This window comes from Ciconia boyciana, chromosome 12 (assembly GCF_034638445.1).
Source record: "Ciconia boyciana chromosome 12, ASM3463844v1, whole genome shotgun sequence".
NCBI classification, from domain to species: domain Eukaryota; kingdom Metazoa; phylum Chordata; class Aves; order Ciconiiformes; family Ciconiidae; genus Ciconia; species Ciconia boyciana.
In genome coordinates, this window is record NC_132945.1 from 17,220,275 (window position 1) to 17,232,196 (window position 11,922).

The window sequence follows — 11,922 nt, forward strand, 5'->3', positions numbered from 1 at the left end:
CGGCGGGGTCAGCCTCCGGGGCCGGGGCCGGGCGGGCTGGGGCGCGGCCACGGCCTCATTGCCTGCGCCGGCACTACGGACCGCGGCGCTGTCGCTACCACCCTCCTTCCGGGCCTGCCTCGGCAGTGGCGGCAGTGACGGCAGTGGCGGTGGTGACGGCAGCGCGGCGGCGCGCGGGGCAGGCCGGGAGTGCCCGTGGGGAGCCCGGGGCAGCGGTAGGGGCAGCGCGGCGCCGGCGAGATGTGGTACGAGATCCTGCCCGGCATGGCCATCATGGCCATCTGCCTCAGCATCCCCGGCCTCTCCACCGTCTACATGCACCGCTGGTGCAACGGCGGCAAGGTCAGCGCGGGGCGGGGCGGCCCTGCCCCCGGCCCGAGATCCCGGGGCTCCGCCTCCCCCCCCGGGATCCCCTCCCTCCCGGGGCTCCCCTTCCCCCGGGTCCCTCCTTCCCCCGGGACCCCTTCCCTCCGAGATCCCCCTTCCCCCGGGGAGCGGCGGTAACAGGCAGCACGGTGCGTGCCCGCAGGAGAAGAGGATCGCCCGCTATCCCTACCAGTGGACCCTGATGGAAAGAGACAGGCGGCTGTCGGGTATCAACAAGTACTACGACTCCAAGGCAGGTGCTCGGGGCCGGTGCTGCTGGCGGGGAAGCGGGGGCCGTGCGCTGCTCCCCCCATCCCCGAGCTCCGGGCTGGGGGCTCCCGCGGCCTCTGCGGCAGGCACTGCTCGCCCTTGGGGCTGGTGGCCTGCAGCTGGCCTGCCCGCGGGGATGTGCGTTTCAAGGGTTCTTTTGATTAGGATTAGTACTTAGGATTAGATTTTTGATTAGGACTTGGGTACTTCAGCATAGTTTGAAAACCTGCATTTTCAGCTATGCCCTCTTGGAAGTTAGCGACGAGAATGGTGCAGATACAGCTGTTACTTTTTCTTTTTCAGGGTCTGGAGAACATAGACTAAGGTGGCAGCACGTTGAAGAATCCACATATCTATATAAAATGATTTAACTCTTTAATAAAGATATACAAGCGTTCAGCCGTTGTATGTGTTGCTGTGGTGGGTTGACCCTGGCTGGATGCCAGGTGCCCACCAAACCGCTCTATCACTCCCCTCCTCAGCTGGACAGGGGAGAGAAAATACAACAAAAGGCTCGTGGGTTGAGACAGGGACAAGGGAGATCACTCGCCAATCACCATCACGGGCAAAACAGACTCAACTTGGGGAAAATTAATTTATTACTACTCAAATCACAGTAGGGTAATGAGAAATAAAATGAAATCTTAAAACACCTTCCCCCCACCTCTCCCTTCTTCTCAGGCTCAGCTTCACTCCTGATTTTCTCCACCTCCTGCCCCCCAGCCGCGCAGGGGGATGGGGAATAGGGGTTGTGGTCAGTTCATCACACGTTGTCTCTGCTGCTCCTTCCTCCTCACACTCAGTTCTCCAAACAGTTCTCCACAAACTTCTCCAAGATGAGTTCTTCCCATGGGCTGCAGTTCTTCACAAACTGCTCCAGCGTGGGTCCCTTCCACGGGTGCAGTCCTTCAGGAACAGACTGCTCCAGCGTGGGTCCCCCGTGGGGTCACAAGTCCTGCCAGCAAACCTGCTCCAGCGTGGACTCTTCTCTCCGTGGGGCCACAGGTCCTGTCAGGAGCCTGCTCCAGCATGGGCTTCCCACAGGGTCACAGCCTCCTTTGGGCATCCACCTGCTCTGGTGTGGGGTCCTCCAGGGGCTGCGGGTGGATATCTGCTCCACCATGGACCTCCATGGGCTGCAGGGGACAGCCTGCCTCACCATGGTCTTCACCACGGGCTGCAGGGGAATCTCTGCTCCGGCGCCTGGAGCACCTCCTCCCCCTCCTTCTTCACTGCCCTTGGTGTCTGCAGAGCTGTTCCTCTCACATATTCTCACTCCTCTCTCCGGCTGCTGTTGTGCAGCAGTTTTTTTCCCTTCTTAAATATGTTATCCCAGAGGGGCTACCACCGTCACTGATGGGCTCAGCCTCAGCGGGTCTGTCTTGGAGCCGGCTGGCATTGGCTCTATCGGACATAGGGGAAGCTTCTGCCATCTTCTCACAAAAGTCACCCCTGCAGCCCCTCTGCTACCAAAACCTTGCCATGCCAACCCAATACAGTTGCATATAAGCTTTGGACAGAATTGGTTTCCTCACTTTATGCACTCTGATATACACTACACAGGTGTCTGAGAGGAAGAAAAGGAATGCCAAGAGGACTACCACAAAACTACCATTACGGATGCATCTGTAACAATAAGTACTAGCAAAATGCAGAAAGACAGCAGGACTGATTCTATTTTTGTACCCACTTCTGCTGACCTGCAGTTCCCTGTAGCAACCCTGCTGACTGTGCAGCAGTCTGCGTGAACAGCCAGCATCACCTCCTGCAGCTTGCGATTCTTCCCTCCCACCATAGTTTTAACTTACAATACAGCCAAAACCTGCTTCTGCTACATCCTAAATCCTCTATAAACAATGACTCTCACTTGTCTGCTTGTCAAAGTATGGGAAATGGGAGAGTGAAATGCAGATCTTGTGTCACTACCATTAACACTGATTCACCAAGAGGCATGGGGTGTGGAACAACCACAAATAACCCCATAGAGTAAACAAGGTGCAGAGTCACATAAATGACAGAAATTTCTGACTGGAAAGTTATGCTCACTGAGCTAGACAGAGTCTACTGAAAGAGCAGCCAGGCCAGCAGCAAAATACCCTTTTACTGTTCTGCAGCCAGTGAGAGCTAAGGATGCCCAGCAGCACTAGAAGTTGTTTTCTGCTGACTGTAACCAAGTCCGTTTCTCTGCTCTGCGTGTCTCTAATATAATCCTCTATTTGCTTGTAGCCATATTGAAAAAGTAGTAATATTTCAGAAAAAGAAAATACACTGACGTAAACAGAATTCTTCTAGATTTACATCAGCATGAGTAACAGCAAGTTCAGACAGAGAAATTTGCATCAGAATTCCTCTGCTGACTAGTTGGGTTGGGACGAAGTGTTTCTGATAGTCTATCAGTAGTCCTGAACCGTAACTGAACATAGCCTGTGTCACTGAGCAGGGACAGATACATCTGACACTTCTCTGGGGCACGCTGTGTCCAGGCTCTGGAACGATGTGGTTAAATTAAGCTGTCCAGCTGCTCGGGCTTTCTAGATGTGGTCAGCCTTGGGTTTGGCTCCTGACAAGCTTGTCAAGGTCTCAGTTTTCTGAAGGGCTGAAAAGAGCTTGGGAATCAATGAAATACCAGCCCAAAGCACTTACCACCAGGTAGTCAGCTACAGCACTGGCTGGAGAGACAGAAGAACTAGCAGGAAGAGAAGATCAGGAGAACAAGAAACGAGAGGGGAAAGATGTGGAGATCAGGACAGGAAGCAGAGGAGGAGACAGGCTTCCAGGGCTCACACTAGCCTTGAGCACCTCTCCCAAGCTAGACAGCTGAAAAGCAAACCAGGGCTGCTTTAGGCAGGGTTTGCGGTAAGCCTTCCAGATACCAAGGAGCCTTGAACAGCTATTGTGAGACTCGTCCTGCCTGGGTAAGCGTGTTGCAAGGAGAACTTTTGGGCTCAGAAGAGGCCTTTTCTGTTTGACACCATGCCTTGGACTGTGCTCACCCTACAGCATGTCCCGAGCAGCAGCTGGAAGAAGCTTCCTTTGTTGCATGAGATGCAGTAAATGGGTGGGCCTCATCTGTCACACACACAGAGCTCTTCAGGGGTCTGCATCCCAAGCCTTGCCTCCCCAGCAGTTCCAGCACAAGACCTTCCCATCAGCTGCGAAGCCATTTTCCAACCTGTTGACCAGTTCCCCCTCAGATGTTTCCCCTTGTCTTGGCACAACTCCTATGCCAGGGTCCTCGGGATTCTTTTCTCCCATGTGTCCTTCAAAGCAGATGCTTATGCTGCAGTTGTTCTTCCCAACTTTGTTACTGAGGGGATGAAACCAAATGAAGAAAACTCCCATAAGAAACACAGAACAAAGTGTGCCAATGGGCAAAGGAAAGTTTCACAGCTCGCTTCTGCTCTGCGGTATTACCTGTTGATATTCATTCTCCCATCTCATACAAACCTAAACCAGCTTCCCATAGCTCTCACCACCTCCTTTCACCTTCAAGCAGTAAGCATCTCTATCAGACCACAAGGACTAGGACCTACACTTTGCTAATTTATTTCTCTAGTAGCTGAATCCTTATAACAGCCCCTTGTCATTCTGGAAGAGTGGCTGCTGGGAATTCAGCACGCTGCGTTCTGCTAAAACATCTCTGACCTCTCTCATGTAGCATCTGTGGTCTGAAGGGCTCTGTGTTGCAAGCGCTGATGTTCAGAGCCTACAGCACTGCTGTGAAAGCTGGACTGAGTCTGCATTTGGCAGAGCACAGAGCTGGAAACTGGCAGAAACACGACAAACAGAGGATCTGGCAGGATCCCACATCTGCTTTCCTGCTCATACCGTCTTCCCCGTCCAAGCAACAGCAATGACTCTGGGCAGCTGTAAGTAGGGCTGAGCGGAGGCGAGTTATGGAACAAGGCGTCAGTAGAGGGAGAGTGGCCCGCTGCTCTTCATGCTGTCTCGGAACCCCTCTCCGGATCGGCCTGACATTTGTCACCTGTACCATAATATGGTGCAGCTCAAGAGAAAAACAAGAAATAAATTGCACTAAGTAGATTTTTTACCTCCAGAACCTATGCTTAGTCATACTGAACCTTAGCTTTTCTACTTACTGGCTATGGATCCCCAAGCAGCAGTCCACAGATGTCGTGGTTTAACCCCAGCTGGCAACTAAGCACCACACAGTTGCTCGCTCACTTCCCCCCTGCCCTGCTGGGATGGAGGAGAGAATTGGAAGTGTAAAGCAAGAAAACTCGTGGGTTGAGATAAAAACAGTTTAATAATTTAAAAAAAGAAATAATAACAAATTGTAAGGAAAAAATAAAGCAGGAGAGAGAAAACTAAGAAAGACAAGTGATGCAAATGAAAACAATTTCTCACCACCAACCAACAGATGCCCAGCCAGTCCAGGAGCAGTGCCCACCCCCAATGCCAACCTCCCCATAGTTTTATTGCTGAGCATGACGTCATACGGTGTGGGATGTCCCTTTGGTCAGCTGGGGTCAGCTGTCCCGGCTGTGTCCCCTCCCAGCTCCTTGTGCCCCCCCAGCCTCCTCGCTGGTGGGGTGGGGTGAGAAGAGAAAAGGCCTTGACCCTGTGTAAGCCCTGCTCAGCAGTAACGAAAACACCCCTGTGTTATCAACACTGTTTCCAGCACAAATCCAAAACACAGTCCCGTACTAGCTCCTGGGAAGAAAATTAACTCTACCCCAGCCAAAACCAGCACAACAGCTCATAGCCACTGGTCAGAAATCTTATATCCTAGCACAAGCTGAAAATTGTAACATCTGAGTCTTTGCCTTCACAAGAGAATACTCACAGAGGCTTTAAACCAAAACTATTCTAATCCATATCAGAGATGTTGTACAAATACACATAGTATATTTAGCTCTCACCTAATTAAAATGTCTGCTTTTTGAGGTCCTGTATGTGAACTCTGCCCTGTCTCTCCTCTCTTGCAGACCTTGCCCGTGAAGGTATTCTTCACTCTGGAGTCCAGCAGGCCAATTCACAGGTCAATGTTACTACTCTTCCATCACTGACACAACTCAGGAGGTTCTAGTAAGCTTTTCCATGCCAAAAACAAACAGGGAGCTTGATGTAAATAAGTTTGCAATAATAGCAGAGAGGTGGAGGAAGCTGTCAAAATCTTGCTATGCAAAACAAAATGACCCTGCTTATCATTAGCTTCACTCCACCACAAGCATGGATAGCCTCCCCATGAGCACCTGCCTTCTCCATAATGAATTTGTCCTGGGTTTACACAGGTCTAGGTGGTGGTCTTTTTTTCAGCAGATAAGCTTGCCCTGTGAATAAAGGCCAGCTCTCAGCTGGCCAAACTTGGATTCAATATTATTCTTACCATTTACTCTCTTTTTATTCCATCCACCAGGCCAGAACAGTGTCAGCTGAAAGCAGCTTAAGGACATCATTAAAAATAAAGTCTTTCCTCATGGAAAGACTTACTTTCTAATTAACAACTCCAATTCACCAATGCTCTGTTGGTATTTTGTGGAGAATCAAATAAACACAATGAAGAAAGAATGGCTCTTCCTTATTAGCATTTCTACTTTGTGGATACATAAAAAGCATTAAATCTGTGCAAAATCAACTACGGCCTGACCTGGCAGCTGGCTTTACACGACGGTCCCTTGCAGGTATGGGTGGGCACGGCAGGATGGAACCAGGTTCCAGAGTGTAAACGGGAAGAGGCAGCTGTTTGTGAAAACCAGGTCTGCAGAACTCCGCGGCAAACATTATAGCATTTTTATTTTCTTTATACAAACATACAAGACATCTCTGCTGCCAAAACTACAACAGAGATTTAGGGGAACAAAAAAACCCTCTAGAAAACACTTTGCTTTTAAAAGCATTTGAGAAAAAGGCGGCTAAGGGGGGTATGTTTGGAAATATGCAGTTGAATCAAAGCTCACCACCACAGAAGCACTACCCAGAGCAGGCCTCTGAGTACAGAGTTTAAAGAGAGCCATGTAATACCACTGAAACAGACCAAATTAAAATACCCCAGGAGTTAAAATAAGGTTTTAATCTAGAACACATTAATAGACAAAAAAATTTCAAAAAAATTGAAAGATACATCCTTGTTACCACCTGTGTACATCCAGGCATTCCAATCACTGCACCCCACTGCTCTGATACCTATGTATAACATAGGAGAAAAGAAGCAAGCAATTTAGTTCTTCAACACAGGCTTTGGTGGATTGAAGACCCTCCTATTACTGCTACTGTTACTTTATATCCCAGTTGCGGTCTGCTTGCTTTAAAGTAACTGAAGCCCATCTGTATTAAATTACAAACTCATTTCTATTTACAAGTCTAGTTTGAACCACAAACCAAACTCAACTGTTTTGAGAAAAAAATAAATCTAAAAGACTTATGAAAAAATACCTAAGGGGACAGTCTTAGATCTTAAACAGGAGATCCTTAATTTTTGCTACTGTTACTAGTAGCTTGCTTCTGATGGCCAGTCTACTCTCATTAGTCAAAATAAATGGAAAATCACACTTATTGGCATCAGGTAACAAAGCCTTCCCATGGAATCCTCCTGCTTGTCTGATTCAAAGTGAGCACAGAACATCGCCACCTCTAATCTTCCCTGCCTGTTCCTGCCTTCCCTGCCTTGTAGCCTTTCACTTTACAGGGATTCCTTGTAGATGGTGAACAAATCATCCAAGAAAATCTGACAAAAGTAACTGTTTCCTTGATACAAGTAATCCACTCCTGAGCCTTGGCCCTGTTGGGTGAAAGGCACTGCAGCACTTGTAGCTTTTATCAAATCATGACTGGCACAGGCTCGCTGCTGCTTGGTAGAATCTATGGTGTATAGTTCAAATAAAGAATTATTTTTCTTCTTTGCCCTTAGTCTTTCTGTAGACCATCTCTCGAAAGCTTGCAAGGATCTTATTCTCTCGTTTCCTCCTCTCCTCCTGGTTGAAGGATGCCAGAGCTCTCTTTTCATCTGCGCTGTAAATCTGGTTCTCTTTACGCAGACGCACAGCTTCCATTCGGCGATGTCTGTGGAGGAGAACATCGTGTACATCAGCATGGGCAGAGGGATGTAATGCCGTGTCACGGCTTCCATCCATCGACTGACCTGAATGTTTTGAGGGCTTATAAAGAAAGATACCTACACTAGAGAATCCAGACTGCACACAAACCTTCCCAGGAGTGTGGCAGAGAGAGAAACTGACTTCTGGGGGTGTCTGCTCTCAAGCAGTCAGCCAGAAGCCCCACCTACCCCCAGGGTGTCAACTGCTGGCTCACCAAAATTTAAGTGAAATTCCTGTTGGACTCATAGAGAAAAAAGTGCAGTCAACCTCTCACACTTTGATTTGTCTCCTACTGAAGAGCCAGCACATCACCACTGCTGTCCAAACACACCAGCTTTGAGCCACCTGACACAAGCATCTCCTCATTTGAAATACGAGATAATTAGGAGTATATTACCTGGAAAGAATTTTTGCTCTTGAGGAGAAAGTGTCCTTAAAAAACTCACCATCTATCTACAGCAATAGGGAGTTTAGCGTAGATTACTGCAAGCGCACAGAGCACCATCTCTTCTGTGCTTTCAACTAGGGCTTGGAAGCAGTCTTCCAACCGGCCAGAGGGAGCAGCTCTCAAAAATTTCACTGAACCACTGCCATCACCAAAACCATACCTGCTGCCACTCATGACGTAACCAGAGCTCTCAAACGACGCGATCTCTTCACTGGTCAAGCCGATTTCACCTCTCCGGGGTATACGTTTTCCTGCTTTTACATACTCTGCCATTGCTGCACCTTCACCGGGCAAGAGGGCATGTCCGTAGCTTTAAAAAAAAAAAAAAAAGCAGTGATTTCAATCTGTCTCACCTAGAGAGAGCCTGAGCTAAACATCCAGCTTCCCTGTTGACTACTTGCTACAGCTGCATTTTTAAGCACTTTCTTCTTCTTTCCCACATATCGACCTGTTTCTTCTTTATGGCTAACACTAGGGACAACAACTTAAGTTACCAGTTGAATCCATTCTGATTAAACAGTCATGAAGACACTATAAAGTCACAATACTGCAGAGCATTAGAATAAAGGCATCTTACAATTGATTTTCTAGGAATCAAGGCTAAAAAGCATAAATCAGACTTTTCTACCTGAGTTCAGGCCCGGGTAAAGGCTAGCACCACTACCACTTCTGTCTGAGTTTCTGGCACAGCATTTCTCTCTGATGCATGCCATATTGTTCTAACAGCCCTTTTGAACACTAACCTTCAGGCTTGATTTACTTGATTTGATCAAAGTACCGTTAGAGCTGGCTACTCACTTCAAAGGCCTATCATCCTGAGATGCATGTGTTTTGGGAGCTTCCGGTCCAATCAAGCTATCAGCTTCTGTATTTTCTGCACAATCAAATAATGATGAAGATTAATATTGTGCCCGTTGTTCTTTGTTATCAGAACAGTTACACAGGTCAGCAACACCTAACAAAGAATTCACAAAAATGACACCAAGAAGTTTCAATCCAAGTTTAAAGTCACATGAACCTACTTGATCTCTCAATCCAGAGATCTTCCCCTTGAAACGTTTCGTCATCAGAATCTTCACTACTTGAATCACTGGATTCCTTCCTGCTCTTCTTATTTTTCTTTTTCTTATACTTCTTCCTGTGATAAGGTAGAGACAGACATGCTATTTACCAAAATTTAACATGAAAGAAAGTCCTTGGAATCATACTCAAGTCATTAGTTTCTCATGGCAACTTCCACCTATGGGAAGCCTGGCTGTCTGCATATAGATTGTTGCTTCATAGAAAACACCTTACAGCATAACAAAGACAACATATACACTGTTATGCCTTTCATATAGCGTTAAAAAGTGGCTCCCTATCTTTCCAGCGAGTCCTCTATGCTGCATGGTTCTGTAGATCAAAAAAAAAAAATCCATCAAATTAAGAGTATTCGACAGCATTTATAGCCCTAATTACAGGAGTGCTCAGCCTTCCTCACTACCTGCTAAGAAAGCGGTGCTGCCCTCTAGTCAAAAGCAGGTAGAATTACACACAACCACCTGGAAACTTACTTTCTGTTCTTCTTTTTCTTCTTCTTGCTTTTCTTTTTATCTTCATCTGAAAAAAAGAAAGTATATGTATTACCAAAAAGAGATTATTAGCTATAACCAAGTAGTTTACTGCACTGTGAATAACTAACTGCCTCCATCAGAATGCCTGAGTACACAGCTTCTCAGATGTGATTCGTTTAGATACCAAATAATACTGAGACAGTATTAGCAGAAAGCTACCTGCAGCATTGTTCGTTGTGAGAATATATCGCACATATCTCTGGCATGAGACGCCCAATGGATGCTAAATTCAGAAATCCTACTTCCTGAGGCCAGACCGCAGGCACTCAAGGAAAAGGCACTGCAAACCCAGCAAGATGGTGAAAGAAGAGAATACTGGATTGATGCTACAGCTCTGTAACTTCAGAACACTGCAAGTGTGCAACAAAAGCCAGACACGTTGCTTTGTGTTCAGAGGAGCAGAAGGAGAACTCTCGCACCACGCACATTAGCCAAAACCCTCTTTTCTTACCACTGGAGTTCTGCTCAGACTCCGACTCGCTGTCGCTGTCCTCAGAATGTTTTCTGCGTTTTCTTTTGGATGCCTTCCGCTTTTTCTTCTTTCTTTTCTTCTTCTTTTTCTTTTTTTCCTCTAGAATATTTTTAAAAGATAACATTAGAGAACAGACAAAAATCATCTAGCTGAATACGTATTTCCTGATCTTCCCAAAGCAGCGCTCTCCTTTGAGCCGGAGCCCACCACACTCACTTCCGCCGATCAAAGTCAGTGATCCTCTTGCAAGCAACAACAGCAGATTCTAGACTTCGGTAGCTTCCCATTTTCGAAAGAAGCTGTGTAAGCAAAACAACATACCTTCTGAGCTGGAATCTGAAGAACTACTCTTAGATTTTGCCTCTTCATCTTCTACTGGTGTATGCTCATCGGAACTGAGTAAAAATAAAAATTTGCTACTTAAAATCCATTTTGTAGTATTCGAGATCAAAGGTACGCATATGCCCAAACACACGCTTGCAGATTTTGAGTCAATACTCGCAATAGCATAAACTATTAAACAGCTAGTTTGCAGCATGGGCACTGCTTTCAGACCCACAACACAAAGGTCACCTGATCCACAATAAATCACATCTTGCGCAACTGGTTTGTTGGAATTATTTGAGGGGGAAATGGGAAATAAAGTAATAATCTCATTGTGTTGATTCAGAAGTGAACTGACACAGACGAATTGTGGCAAAGGGACTAGTGCAGGGGTAAGACATTTTTGTAAATTAAACCCACGTATAATCCCTATCATAAAAACCAGAAGGGAGGAAGAAAGAATATGCCTTACTCGGGGTCAGGAACCTTTGGTGACAGTCCCCAGACTTCAGGTGCCCCCAGTTCTCCAATTCTCTCTCTCTCATTGAGCCTCCTGCAACGGAAAACACCGTCGCTGAAGCCCAGCGTGCCCTCCCCCGCGCGTAAACACCTTCGCTCCGGTGTCTCTTACCATTTCTAATCGCCTGAAGCAGCTACGTAAGGAGAAGCCGCAACCAGCGGCCTGGGAGGCCGGAAGCAAACCTCCGCGCGCTGCAGACGACGGCCGGGTAACGGGCGTTAGCGCCCCTCCAGCCCAGCCCCGGCCCGGCCCGGCCCGCCCGGGCGCCCCGCCACCCGGCACAGCCGCGGGGAACGCCGCACGGAGCGGCCCGAGGGGCTTAAAGCGCCGGGCAGCGCCGGGCAGCGCCGGGCAGCGCCGGGCAGCGCCGCCACGCCGGGCCGTGAGGAAACAGGCCCGGCCGCCCCCTCCCCGCGAACCGCAGGCCCGGCACCCTGCCCTCCCCGCCCCGGGAGCGCCGGTTCCTCCGAGCGGCGGGGAGGAACCGGCACGACAGGCCCTGCGGAAAGCCCCGGGCAGGGGCAGCCCGCGGCCGGCGCTCGCCTCTGCCGCAGGATCTCCTCCTTCTCCTTCTCGTAGTACTCGGGCCAGGCCTTGCCGTGGTGGTGGCCGTGGTGCGCGGCGGAGCGCGGCCCGCCGGGCGTGCGCTCGCGGGAGCGGGACCAGCTGCGGCTCCGCCGGTGGCTCGGGCGCTTCAGGCCGTTGCGCTCGCGGGAGCGGGAGCGCGACCGCGACCTGCGGCCGCGGCGCTCGGGGCTGGCGGCCGGCGGACTGCGGGACCGCGACGCCGGCGCCATGGCGGCGGGGCGGCCGCTGCCGATGAGCCACTTCCGGGCGGCGCGCGGCTTCCG

The 11,922-nt window shown here is 49.1% G+C and overlaps 2 protein-coding genes and 1 long non-coding RNA gene across 4 annotated transcripts; 1 reads left to right on the forward strand and 2 right to left on the reverse strand.

Moving 5' to 3' along the window:
- Window positions 1-56: 56 nt before the first annotated feature.
- On the forward strand, window positions 57-1,035 carry NDUFA1 (NADH:ubiquinone oxidoreductase subunit A1). Its single transcript, XM_072877083.1, has 3 exons — window positions 57-342; window positions 530-619; window positions 940-1,035. Exons 1-3 carry the CDS (start codon window positions 241-243, stop codon window positions 958-960), a joined length of 213 nt encoding a protein of 70 aa, XP_072733184.1. The 5' UTR covers window positions 57-240; the 3' UTR covers window positions 961-1,035.
- A 177-nt stretch (window positions 1,036-1,212) lies between these two features.
- Window positions 1,213-7,278, reverse strand: LOC140658528 (uncharacterized). 2 transcript variants are annotated; one of them, XR_012044756.1, is made up of 4 exons: window positions 5,520-7,278; window positions 4,737-4,833; window positions 4,465-4,642; window positions 1,213-3,943 (listed from the first exon to the last, which is right to left on the reverse strand). It is a non-coding gene; the product is annotated as an uncharacterized lncRNA (long non-coding RNA). The 2 variants fall into 2 exon arrangements; XR_012044755.1 differs by having other exon boundaries at window positions 4,737-4,836.
- A 56-nt stretch (window positions 7,279-7,334) lies between these two features.
- NKAP (NFKB activating protein) lies at window positions 7,335-11,905 on the reverse strand. The gene is made up of 9 exons (XM_072877082.1): window positions 11,615-11,905; window positions 11,024-11,104; window positions 10,549-10,622; window positions 10,207-10,326; window positions 9,696-9,741; window positions 9,165-9,280; window positions 8,941-9,016; window positions 8,303-8,452; window positions 7,335-7,659 (listed from the first exon to the last, which is right to left on the reverse strand). Exons 1-9 carry the CDS (start codon window positions 11,866-11,868, stop codon window positions 7,485-7,487), a joined length of 1,092 nt encoding a protein of 363 aa, XP_072733183.1. The 5' UTR covers window positions 11,869-11,905; the 3' UTR covers window positions 7,335-7,484.
- Window positions 11,906-11,922: the final 17 nt, after the last annotated feature.

Excerpts from the sequence above, each read along its gene's own strand:
- NDUFA1 (XM_072877083.1), top strand. The coding sequence starts at position 241 with ATGTGGTACGAGATCCTGCCCGGCATGGCCATCATGGCCATCTGCCTC. Across the intron at positions 343-529 it reads GCTGGTGCAACGGCGGCAAG|GAGAAGAGGATCGCCCGCTA; the intron begins GTCAGCGCGGGG and ends GCGTGCCCGCAG. Across the intron at positions 620-939 it reads ACAAGTACTACGACTCCAAG|GGTCTGGAGAACATAGACTA; the intron begins GCAGGTGCTCGG and ends TTTCTTTTTCAG.
- NKAP (XM_072877082.1), bottom strand. The coding sequence starts at position 11,868 with ATGGCGCCGGCGTCGCGGTCCCGCAGTCCGCCGGCCGCCAGCCCCGAG. Across the intron at positions 10,623-11,023 it reads CCAAAGGTTCCTGACCCCGA|TTCCGATGAGCATACACCAG; the intron begins GTAAGGCATATT and ends ATTTTTACTCAG. Across the intron at positions 8,453-8,940 it reads CAGGATGATAGGCCTTTGAA|CTACGGACATGCCCTCTTGC; the intron begins GTGAGTAGCCAG and ends TTTTTTTTAAAG.